General features: G+C 40.3%; 1 protein-coding gene and 1 long non-coding RNA gene across 4 annotated transcripts; one reads left to right on the forward strand and one right to left on the reverse strand.

Moving 5' to 3' along the window:
• Positions 1-1,259: 1,259 nt before the first annotated feature.
• LOC136433290 (denticleless protein homolog) lies at positions 1,260-12,300 on the reverse strand. 3 transcript variants are annotated; one of them, XM_066425335.1, is made up of 16 exons: positions 12,041-12,300; positions 11,683-11,771; positions 11,422-11,458; positions 11,128-11,223; positions 10,620-10,681; positions 10,335-10,455; positions 9,971-10,036; positions 9,608-9,717; positions 9,323-9,399; positions 8,699-8,802; positions 8,372-8,476; positions 7,978-8,090; positions 6,880-6,969; positions 6,543-6,672; positions 5,084-5,925; positions 1,260-4,949 (listed from the first exon to the last, which is right to left on the reverse strand). In XM_066425335.1, exons 1-16 carry the CDS (start codon positions 12,120-12,122, stop codon positions 4,854-4,856), a joined length of 2,220 nt encoding a protein of 739 aa, XP_066281432.1. In that variant the 5' UTR covers positions 12,123-12,300; the 3' UTR covers positions 1,260-4,853. The 3 variants fall into 3 exon arrangements, with proteins under 3 accessions (XP_066281432.1, XP_066281433.1, XP_066281431.1); XM_066425336.1 differs by having other exon boundaries at positions 9,323-9,402; positions 11,683-11,762; positions 12,041-12,299; XM_066425334.1 differs by having other exon boundaries at positions 9,323-9,402; positions 12,041-12,299.
• Positions 3,577-10,498, forward strand: LOC136433300 (uncharacterized). Its single transcript, XR_010755616.1, has 3 exons — positions 3,577-3,683; positions 8,862-8,977; positions 9,250-10,498. It is a non-coding gene; the product is annotated as an uncharacterized lncRNA (long non-coding RNA).
• Positions 12,301-12,414: the final 114 nt, after the last annotated feature.

A 12,414-nucleotide genomic window follows, 5' to 3' on the forward strand; every position in this document is an offset into this window, starting at 1 on the left:
AGCTTCATACAGCGCTTTAGGCACGAATATCCGCGTAGATATGTACAGTCAATCTACGGAATCATATTTCAGTTAGACGGCTCATGCAACCCGCATTCCATTATGAGGCGGGATCAATTCCTTTCCATTTGCTTTAGAAAGTAACGAGGAAATTGAAATCATCTAGCTGTAGTTTATCTAAAAGGAACGACCAAATTTGTGCCTTCAGTGTCATAGTTAATGATGATTGGAAAATGCTTTTGCTGTCTTTTTCCATATATGATTTTCAAAGCAATATGCTCCGTTTACAATTCTAACAACAGGTCAAAAGATCTTTGTGGTATTGTGTACGACACATTTCATAGGAGTGATGACCAAGGACATGTATAAGATTCGTTAGTTCCACTTTTCAACGGTTCAAATGATTTCACCATACTTTTCATTTCCTTGAAGTTTGGTTAACCTGGCGTTGCTGCTGTAAGCCATGAATCCATGATGATAGCGTTATAAACGTAATCTGTATGTTGCTGTTATAGACACATAAACGTCACAGAAGGTGCTATGTTACTGATTGATCATCTGATTTATCCTCATGATCAATGTTCTTTTCATAAAAGAGCCTGAGATTATGATACTAGTAGATACTCACGCATGGACGAATAGGGCCTATGCATAAATAGTAATAGCATGACATACTGTATCAGCCACCAGCTTCGGAAAGCGAGGTAAACCGAAGCGAGGTCAGCTAAGATGTTAAGGGTAGTCCGCTATACACTAATACAGTGAAGCTTATCGATCGATAATGGAGCTTCACTGTATAGCGGACTACCCTGTATAGCGGACTACCTCGGCCGATTTCTACTATTTTCCCAGCGATAGGACGGGGCCTGAGTACACTTTCAGGCCGCCGAACTTAGCCCCGTTGACACTGGACTGGTATGTGCCAAATTACATTTTTCTCTGTCATTGTCAGACAGCGCGACCTTGGTATCAGAACACATGGTTTCCATAAATTATCTAGAAAGCTGACATTGATGGTGAGGCATACGTAGCTGCCACGACCAGCCAATAATTCCTTCACCCTGACAGAGCATTGTTTTGGACGTGCCTGTGTGTGTGTGTGTCACGGTGTGTGTGTGTGTGTGTGTGTGAAAGAATGAAATACATTTACATATAACTGCGTTCCACCTGTTCATTCCAGAAACGTAGTAACAGGTATAATGGTATTACTGTTGCTTAAGATAGTGTTACACGAAGTGCGAAATCACAAGGACTCTAGATCATTGACAAATAGTTTATTTTCCTTTCAGTTGCAGTATAAGATTAACTAGGATTATTTGACATTTCTCTTACATGTTTCTGACGAGAATGGCGTAAGTAATGGCATTGACCTGCGACTGGACGGTCAGTAACACGAACAAATTCTGCGTATACAAAATGTCCTTCTCCGGAGGACCAGTGGCAGTGCATAGGAAATTGAAGTTTAAATTCCACTCATATCAAGTACAGTGGCAGTGTAGTCCCTGTTCTTTTTCATCACTACGTATACGGCATGAACAAGGTCTTCCGGGAATTACAAGCCCACGATATACGAGTGATGGTTTAAAAATCAACCAGATGCACATTGCAACATATCATTAAAAGGGACGAAAAAGAAGGATGATAGAGGAATCGAAAACGAACAATGCCTTTGAAATGAAAAATGCAATACCGGGAAATTGTGCGAACTCTTGACCTAAAAATTAACGAATATCAGGCTTCAATTCTTCATAACCCCAAAACGATCCTTCCTGGTCAGTTCCGCTCGCCATGCAAAACAGTTATACTTGCCGGGTTAGACAAACGTGGGTTAATATCATGATAGATAACTCCTTAATTGATGATAAATCGATTATAAAATTAACGCCTTTGCACAATAAATGAACATCATGATAGCGCCATCCATTTTGGCATCACTTGATTGGCAGGCCGAGGTAGTACATCTTCAAGGATAGAAAATTCCTGTCATTTACTTTAAAAGTAGCTTTTATTTCTAAACAAAGGAATAACGCATTTACATAGAATGAGTAAAGACTCCCGTCTAGACCACTGTAATTCCGCATATGAATGTGCATGATATCCACTATCGAATTAAGTAACCCATTGTCTTTTTCAAGAGTACAGAATTATTTTTCAATACAAGAGAGTCAATCCTGCGATGAGGGCGAACCCAATGACGGCAGACAGCATACTTAGCAGATTACTGGTCTTCATTTCTTTGGAAAGAACCTCCATAAAGGTGACATGTAGCAGAGTTCCCGCAGCTACCCCCTGTAGGATGCCGGTGACGAGACCGTCGGCGTCCGCGTCGGTTACCAGGAGACCGATGCCCTGTCCTACAGGACCTGCTAGACTAAATACTATGCAGGTCACGACTTTATATGGTAGCGACATGTCACTGGTTGCAACGTTCATCCCAAGACTCAAGGCTAAGATGCTTTTGTGGACGACAACTACGAAGAACAGCGAAAGAAGAGAGGACGGTGAGGGTTGGACACCGAGTGCCACACCTTCAAATGTCCCGTGAATGCTTAAAGCGATTAACAGCAGGAATGTCTGCACGTTTCTTCCCGGGCTCGTATTGTCATCATCATGTGAGTCCACAGAACTATCTGATGACGCTGTCCTTTGCGCAATGGCCGATGGATTTATTGTCCTATAGTCCATTACCTTGGATTCAGCTCTTATCAATGGACGAGTTGTGTCCTCCTCACCGACTGTGCTGTACGATCGTCGCACATCTTGGGACGGACTATGATCATGAGGTAAACAGCGATGTGTCAAACTTTCCACCAGGTGAACGATGAAAAACCCAGTGCATATCACCAGTTCAGCTACGGGGTAAGCCGTAACGACGCCGAGTCCGTGCAAGCGCGCCCCAAGGTCCTTCCTCACTTCTGGGAGCAAGTGAAGAAAGCAGGTTGCGAAGAAAACTCCCCCTACGAAGCTGTTCACATTGCTAAGAAAACGAGACCTCAGTCCGTTTCTTATTGATGACGGCCTGGATGCCCTCCATGCCAGAGCCAGCGGGATCAAGGAGAATGCCAAACATGTCACTAGAAGTCCGAGGAGGGTCAGCAGTTGTACGATAACCAGGTCCATCCTTCAGTAGACGTCTCTGATATGAAGAAAATAACGTTTGCAGCGTCTATGAAGCCAGCGTTACGAGGATTACGTGAGGGGAGACTGATATAGTCATAGTCACGAGGTATGTTACGCGTATCCGGCGTCGATCCTTGTGATTCCCCAGCGTCACGTGAGGTCTATTATGTGTACATTTCTTTTGAAAGAAAGTAGGGCATTAATCGCTTACTCATTGTATTAAACTCGTGTCCTATTTCTGTTCCACTCGGTTTATTTGTGGTTGGCCATTGCGCAATGCTCCAGACAGGTTTCCCGCCAGTTTGTAAACTCGTAAGAATCATTTTGGGGCCGTGTGGAACATGCGAACATAGCCGTGTGCAAATCCTGCCGCTAATGAATATTCAACAGCTTTGGCAAAAAGTACTTCCGGGTCGTCTTTCGTAGATCTGATCTGAACAGCGCATTGGTTTTCTGTAAACTTTACAAGTTTTTATGTATAATTGAGAAAATCTATTTCTGTCGTAATCATTTAACAAGGAATGTGGACGGTTTGACCACCATAGGGACAAACTATCAATAAGGTGAAGACTATTAGAACAGATGTTTAACAGTTACAATCTAGATTGTCATGATCAGGTGAGTAGTGAATGGTACTATCAAGGAGGTTATATAACGTTAGACTATATAACCTCCTTGGTACTATGCATTGAGAATTTTGCAAGAGAAAGTGGCAGGGGTGGCAATCAATCACAAAAGTGCATTAGCAACACCTTTTGAAATAAAAATCATGTTCATGTAGAACAACAATTTGTTAAAGGTACGTACTCCTGTAACTCAATGGATAGGGCCTAGGGTCCACTTACTGTGAGCTTTCTTACCTGGAATGTACAACAGTGAACCCGTACTAATGCAGATAGCCACAGGAAACAGGAACTTATCCTGATTTGAAGCCCAGATCCTGCCAGTATGCTGACTTTTGATATGTACTGTCCATGTGCTTCAGGTGTTGTAGACTACCTGTCTCCACTTGCATTACTTTGTCCACTATGCGAGGAATTCAGCTCACAAGCCATTCAGTTTTTCTACAAGATGGCCTGATGTCATAAAATGATTAATGTTGTACATGTAAATGTGATATGTTATCATTGCCTTCTCATTTGTCACATTCTCTACATCAATATCTGTCTCTTTGCATGGTCCTCTGCACCATTGTAATAAGAATATGAGTATGATCTACATGTAAACCATAACGTGACGACATGTACAAATAAAAAATTAAACTTGATAGAAATTAAACATCCTTTCTCTTTCTTGTTTTAGACACTACTGTGCTAAGGAAAATTAGTTTGCTATCAACATCAAGCACTTCTTTATTCTTACATAAAGAAAATATCAATACTGGTATCAATATCATTAGGTCATCCTTTACATGTTTCAACCAACTTATTGCTTCATGAAATTTGTTTCATCCAGCTTATTGCAATGTTTTACATTGGTGATGAGAAGTTTCTGACATTGCTAGTGTCTTAAACAGTCATGATCGATCGATGACTGCTATTTGTCTTGACAACGTAGCTTTTAATTTCTGGTATCTGCAGTACAGCAGTATAACATCATAGCAGACATGGATAAAATAACTGACATGATTTGGTGGTATACACCTTCAAAAGAATAAAGAACTAGTGACTTCTGTATTGTAATTGACTATCATGCATCCTTCATATTTTCCCAGTATTTGATGACGTTTGGTGCTATTTATGTTTTTCTTTGCTCATATCACTGCGCTGAGGGGAGAAGAAGGAGCGAATTGAGCTTGGTTCTGATGTGGCAGCAGATGGATCAGAGACCTAAAAATGGAAGAAGAACAAAGACTATTAGTCCAAAAAATCAGCTGCTTTACCCCAACGTTTAGCCATTCTGAACAACAAAAGATGAGAATGAAAACCATGATCAGTTGCACTGTGCTTCAGTAGCAACCTACCTTGTCTTTTGGAGGACTGCTTGTTGCACTTTTCTCACTTATTTTCCTCTTCTTATATGATCCTCTCTTTTCTTCCTTCACACCATCTTTCCTCTTCTGCATGCTAAGCTGTAGAAGCCAGTTGTGTCTTTGTCCCTGCTGTCCATTTTCCTTGTCGGAGTCTGTGCGTGCCAGGCTTGGTATCCTTGTTGAGAAGCCATCCACAACATAGTTTGGTAGGTTTGCTGTTGGTGAGTCAAAGTTCAAATCATCCTGCTTTTCTGACAACTCGGTAGTCTGATTTGAGTTTTTGAATGTGCATTCTTTCTCCTTAGAAATAAATTCTGTCAGGAGCTTTCTTTGGCAGGTGCTTGGGCTGTCACTACTCTTTTCTGCATTTCCCTTTGTCATGAATTCCATGACTCCATTACTCCCCTTGCTGTCTTTTCTAGTTTTATTTCCTAACAAAGTGTTTTTCACAGGAGACAGAGCCTGTCTTTGCTCTTTATCTATCACCCCTTCAGGCAGTCTAGCATCTTCTTCAACTTTGATCTGCTTGGTTCTGTTCTCCTTTGCATCTGTCTGTTTTGAACATTTAACAGGCATCAGCCAATGAGTGATGGCAAGCTGTGGCCTAGATACCTTTGCAGAGTCTGAATTTCCAGATGTTTTGAATTGTTCATTTGCTGGCGTCGGTAGGCCTGCTGCAGCCACAGCCTCAGTGTTAGGGGATGCACCTGCTGCATGTTTGGGAGAGGCAGCACTGACAGTGGGAACCTTGTTGGACACAGTTATAGCCATTCTTGGACTTCCCACACCAACAGTCCCAACTCCACTCATCATTGGTTCAGGTTTCCAGGTGCCTGTCAACAGTAGAGGAGTTGTTAGACAGATATGATCAGGGCCCTAGGATGTATGACAATGGGAGATGGATATAATGGCTACACATCAATACTAGCAGCCCACAGGTAGGGGATTGGCATTCTGAAAGTGATTTGTGACTTCATGAGCAAGAAGGGCCATTTTTCAGAACGTCACAGATGACTGTTTTATCTGTCTTCTACCGTGAAAACCAGCAAATGTCTCATATGGACGATAGATCCCAACCCAAATCTGCCGAAACTGATCTTTCACACCTATAATTTTTAGGAAATGACCTTGATTAGAAAAATATACCATGTCATCAAGATATTCTAATCGATCTATGATTGCATTTCTGATTATTGCAACTTTGGCATATGTCTGGATTTTTAAAAATCATTTAGCAAAAGAAATTGTTACAGTTTCCAAATGAGGGGCACAACTCACTTGCAGCTGAACTAATAAAGTTACAAGTAAAACATATCAACCTTACATGGGAAAAGACATAATTTGATTAATTGAATGAAAAAGAAAAACTACAAGGGACAACCATTGTTGTACCATGATTTGGTCTGTGACATTTGACAATGATACCTCTCTACAGTTCTTTAAGCTTTACCTGCTGACTTCTGTGGTGTCCTGACAACTCTCTGTACTTTTCCTAGAACATCATTGGGATCCCCTTCTCTATCTGTTGGAGGCTCATGTCTCCAGACTCTCATGGTGTTGTCATCAGAGCATGTGATCAGCTGAGGGAAATAATCCAACAGAAGTGTTATTCTAAAGTAGAAGATAAATAACCACGGAAACAAGCCTCTGATTAGACAAAAAAAGCACCAGAAACAATGGCATTGATGAAGAAATGGCACTCTACAGCAACATAGAAACTGCGAGGTTTGGGGCCACGCAGATGTCATTCTGGACTCCTTGAAAGGTCCAAAGTTCTGTAATGTTACCTTAGTAAAGTCCTCCTGACACCACGACACAGCTGTCACCTCCCCACTGTGACCAGTCAACTTCCATGGGCATGCCTCAGGGTTATTGACCTGTAGACAGAGAACAGGTTGATATGTAGTCAAATTGAACGCTGGTTACAAAAATGTGGCTGTATCAACTAAATATACCAACGAATGCTAAGTTACCAGTGTTTTTTTTCTTTCACCCTACAATAGCATTACTGGTACTAAAAGGATAAGTACTATGGAATGTTCATTCAACCACCTCGATCAATGTAGTTAGGAATGCAATAAATATGGCTGGTGAAAGACTAACTATTTTTTCAATCTCCTAAGCTTCATTTTGGTCAGTTTATGTTTTCTATCAAGGAATACAAGGCTTCATTTTATCATTTAAAGCCTTGGTCATAAGTGTAATGCACTTAGATACAGCTAACTGTTTGTAATTCAGATCACACACTAGCTGAGGTAATGCTACATCACGTGGAGGTCTAACCTGTGCCTACTAATGAACACTTCCCCCTTACTGATAATGGTTGGCTTTCCAGTGTCCCCCATAAATCTGTGAAGGTTTTCTACATCATACAGGCGGTGATCATGGATGACAAATCATGTCTAAGTCAATCCAATCTAAAAGGGATTTGTATCTGGAGGCGGCTGCAGAAGAAATAAATTCAAGACACAGACATTTATCCCTTCTCCCTTGCAATCATGCATGACAACATATAGTGAATTTGCATATCCAACACATTACTCTTATGTCAGCTTTGCACACTTCGACAAAAATAAAGCCAATTTCTTCACCGCAGTAAGATAAATTTCGAGCAGATTACTATGACAACATATATTGCTTCCATTGTACTGCAACAAATACAAATCAAATGCTCAAAAAAGTAAACTGTCATGTTGTAACAGTTGTATGATCTGGGTCTAAACCATGGCAAACACTCCATTTTTTCATGCTCCATTTTTTCATGCAATCTAGGGCAGTTCACAGTGCTCATATATATATACTATTGTTACTCTCTCCCTGTTGACTGATTTTCCTTGTAGTTTACTTGGGGTTATTTTGATAAAGAAGATAGACAAATAAACTACCTTCCAAATGTAGGCACTGTTGTCACTGGAGCCACTGATCAGGTATTCTTCACAAGGGCTCAGGGCACATCTCACATAGAAGCTGGAGCAGGAGTGTCCTGTGAATGTGGACACTGCAGGGGAGGATTGTTTGTGTAAGTCTTGAGTCTTGACAGAACGAAATGAATACAAGACAAAATGTAATGAAACCTTGATGATAATATGCCTGCATACTGTGCAAAATCATGTATGTGAAGAGGAAACCATGCCAAACAAGACGGTATACCTCTATGGATCAATTTACATACTAAATGTAACCAATGAACTCCTGAGGAATCTAAATCTTAACTATCACTGGTAAACAGTCAACTATTGATAGCTAAGTGTGTTCTGAGACTTGACCAATGATACCTACCAGGCTGGGTCCCCATGCTGTGACAGTTGTACATGTAGATTGTACTGTCTGTACAACTGGCAAAAAGTCTTGTTCCTGTAGAATCCACAACCAGGGAGGAGAAACCTGCAAATAAAGAGACGGTCACACCACGTACAATGCTTGTTTAAAAAAACGTCTTAGTTAGAAGGCCCATTGTCCTGCAAAAACTACCACAGGGTAACTCATCAAAGTTATAACTTTTAAGTATAGACTGCTCAATCTTTCACATTCCACAGCTAGCATAGAATAAAATACATGCATTGACAGTCTACAAATATTAAAAGAATCTTCTGTGAATCAATCTACCTCTCCTCCGGACACTTGTTCCTGGATACTGGAAGCTGTGTTTGGGGATGGGTGTGCACTGGTAGGCTGTGTAGTTCTTCCTCATGTCCCACAGCTTGATGGTTCTTCATGGACAGGATGTAAGCTTAGCGTTAATGTAAATAAATTTCCCTATGTCACACAGGTCTACAATTTATGCATATCATTGCGTGACTGGCAGAAGAAACTAATCAACCAACTTCTAGGATCACTTCTAATCACTCATGTATCCTATTTGAGACTGCCAACTAAATGAACAAGGTGTGACCTTTTTTGAGACCTCTTATGTAACCAACTAGCGATAACACAAGTGGCACCCCTAAAAAAATCTTATTACATCGTCCTGGATGCATGTTCAAATGACACTTAACACATTTTTGATTGTTCTATTTCTAACACAAATGATGTCTATCTGTCCCAACAAGGAGATTAAAGTATGACTTTCTTAATAGTAAAAATTAAATTCCATATCTAATTTCAATGTAATATACCAAATAATGGTGAAGTGTACTTTATTTTTCTTTTACATACAGGTGTGTACCAGGACAATGACAGCTAAAACTATGATTGCAAAGAGGATGAATTTTTTGGTTTGGTCCGACTCACCCGTCCACGCTGCCTGCTGAGACCACAGTGTTCTCATCCTGGTACACCACACAGGTCACACTCTGCTGGGAATCCTGCTGCTGTGGGGAGAGAGCAGATGCCAAATCATTCATGTGTTTTTGACAAATTGTGCTGATTGTTGGACCTAAACTTGCATTAGCTTAAGTTATATTTCTGGTAATGAAAAAAATACATTTCTTTAAAAATCTGATGTCAATATACGATGGGAAAAATTGTTTTTGCGGTGCCAAGTGCCAACAAGATACTGAATAATACAGTACTTACAGGGTTGGACGTAGCAGCATCAACCTTTCTCTTCTTTTTGGGACGTGGTGTGGATTGCCTTGGTAGTGTGTGAGCATTGCGGATGGAATTCACTGGTCTGTAGTAACCATCTACATATAACACAAGGTAAAGATGAGCAGCTGGTCAATCATACAATGTACAGCAACGAAACAGGAAAATACATGCACCTGGTAATACATGTACAGGCATTTCTCAGTTCAAGCTCAAGGAATATATTTAAATAGTAACTCATTTTACTCCTTCCTGATATACAGCACTTAATTTTAAGACAGACTTTTAACAGCGTGTGCAAACCAAAAACAAACCATTCTGACTTCAAGTAGAAATCTGTGGTGAGCTCACCGCTATGATTGCATCTTCCATCCCAAACTAGGATATTTCCATCTCTGGCTCCTGTGCAGAAAACCCCTGCAAAAATAAATGAATATTAGTATAAAATATGAGAAGCAAAACTTCTCAGAGGGTAGCAAAAACTGGTAAATACACAATGTCAATAGATGGTCACTCATCCGGTGAAGCTTCACAGCTCATGTGTCTAATGAACAGAAAATGAAACAATCCTTCTGATAGTGCAAGAGAGAAACATGCCTAATGCTTTAATTGTGAAAAGGTGGAAAGGAATGAGCAATACAGATTACACGACAACTAAGCAAAGTGACAAGTTACAGCATCCAATGAAAAGTATTGAAAGTGTGTAGAATTTTACATTTGTCATTTGTCCTGAAAGAGGCTGACTTGACACTACACGTGTGCCCCTTGAACACCCCCATCAGATTGGTGGACTCCATGTCCCATATACGAGCTGTCTGGTCACCTGAGGCTGTCACCTGGTAAAATATACAAGGTATGTATGAATAAACAATGAATGCACCAGGTTACTCTTCACTTCTCTTAGTACATTTATGTCAATGTCAAACAATTACAAAGATAAGATTATCTTCTACTCAACAAATCACAAAATACTAAAAGCACATCATAACTGCACGCTTACCATGATGCCCTGGTGAGGTGACCATTCAAGATCAAAGATGGCATTGCCATGTCCTGTCCATTCTGCACAAGAAATAGACACATTTTGATTTATTTACCTAAAAACATGACTCATAACATGACGATAATGATCCTGTTTAATCGGTATCTGTACCTATATAGCTGGTATAACTGCCATTCGGTGTAACACACTAGCTTCGCAGGCGTGTGGCGCAGCAGCAACTGGTTATATTACACCGAACGACCTGTCACACCTAACCTTTGCACATCTGACTGCATGCGTTGTTTAAAGCTATCTAGTAAGGATGCTCCTATAGTTCTTGCTGACAACAAGTTCCACTTAAGTACAGTTCTAGCTAAGACTGAAACATCAATTCTGGGTTAATAACTCTGGTACTTGAAGGCATGACTATTTCTTCAATTTTTTTTTTCTGAGCTGGCACAAATTATTTTCAACAAATGATGTCAGAAAACAGGAGGTCACGTTTACAACAAGGATTTCTACTTACGTGCAAGGCGGCCATGGTCACTGTTGTGCTTTGTACAATAGAGTCGAATGAACCCATCCTCGTCACAGACACATAGCACATGTTCCTGGCCAGGCACTAGTGAAGAAATGACAAATAAGTCATCGTCAAGTTTGCACATTTAAATTGGAAGAGAGATCACAGCATTTTACATTCACAACCCATCACAAGGATGCCTTTTTATTATTTTATTTGTAAGAAAAAAAACACAGTACCAGTCTACTACAGGTACCAGGGTTACAAATAAGATATCAAAACTTGAGAACAAAAATGTACCTTTGCAGAAGCCAGCGGCAAATGGAGGACATACAGTCTGTGTGGAGAGAAGAACAGTGAGATGGGGATAAAATAATGTGTCAAAGAAGCAGCTAGCATTAAAAATACCACGTAGATGATATTTTGAGAATTATTGGCTAGAACTGTGCAGTATCTTCCCAATGAATAAATATGGGACAATACTAGTACCTTGAATAAAAATTATATGAACACGTTTATCAAGTAAGTGATAGAATTACAAAACATTAAAAATCAACTTACTCCATATTCAAATCCATCCATTTCATATTCATCTGCTCGGGTGCACGAGAACCTATTGATAACACTGTCCAGCTTTCCTCCTGTGTTTCCTGCAATAAGACATTGATCACACAATGATTATCTCACTTCACTGAAAATTATAAGCTACTAAATTATATATCAAGGAGATCCTTACAAAGTATTGAGTGTGTGTCGAAACCAAGGTTATCTGTATCTATAATGATACGAGAGATATAAGTTGTTCAATAATACATCTACAGAAAGGAAAAGACTACTCTAGTGAACAGATATACCTATTATATAGCAACAGTATTTCATTGTTTGGGTAGCTACAAAGTCTCTGGCATAGAGAGCTCACCTTTCCCGCCATGCTTGTCCGAGGCTCCCCACACCCGACGCTCATAGATGGCAGAAAACAGGCCATTTCTCCTCCCAAACATGGTTGTAGAGGACGCAACTGTTCCCTTTGACACACCTTAATGTTTTCTTGTCAGCACGGTTAACAATATTAAGTCAACTGCTGAAAGAAGTATACAATTTGGACAGCCGCGCTTGGGCGCAAATGTTCAGCAGCGTCCGGAATATTTTGCGGGAAATGCAGACGAAACACGCGCCAAACCCGGGCAGTTCTGACTTCTGATTGGATGATAGGGAAAGACGCTATTTGATTGGTCAGATTCCTGACCTTTTTTGATCCAATATTTCATGCTTTCTTTTATAGAAGTGTCTTCA

Source organism: Branchiostoma lanceolatum, chromosome 4 (genome assembly GCF_035083965.1).
Source record: "Branchiostoma lanceolatum isolate klBraLanc5 chromosome 4, klBraLanc5.hap2, whole genome shotgun sequence".
NCBI classification, from domain to species: domain Eukaryota; kingdom Metazoa; phylum Chordata; class Leptocardii; order Amphioxiformes; family Branchiostomatidae; genus Branchiostoma; species Branchiostoma lanceolatum.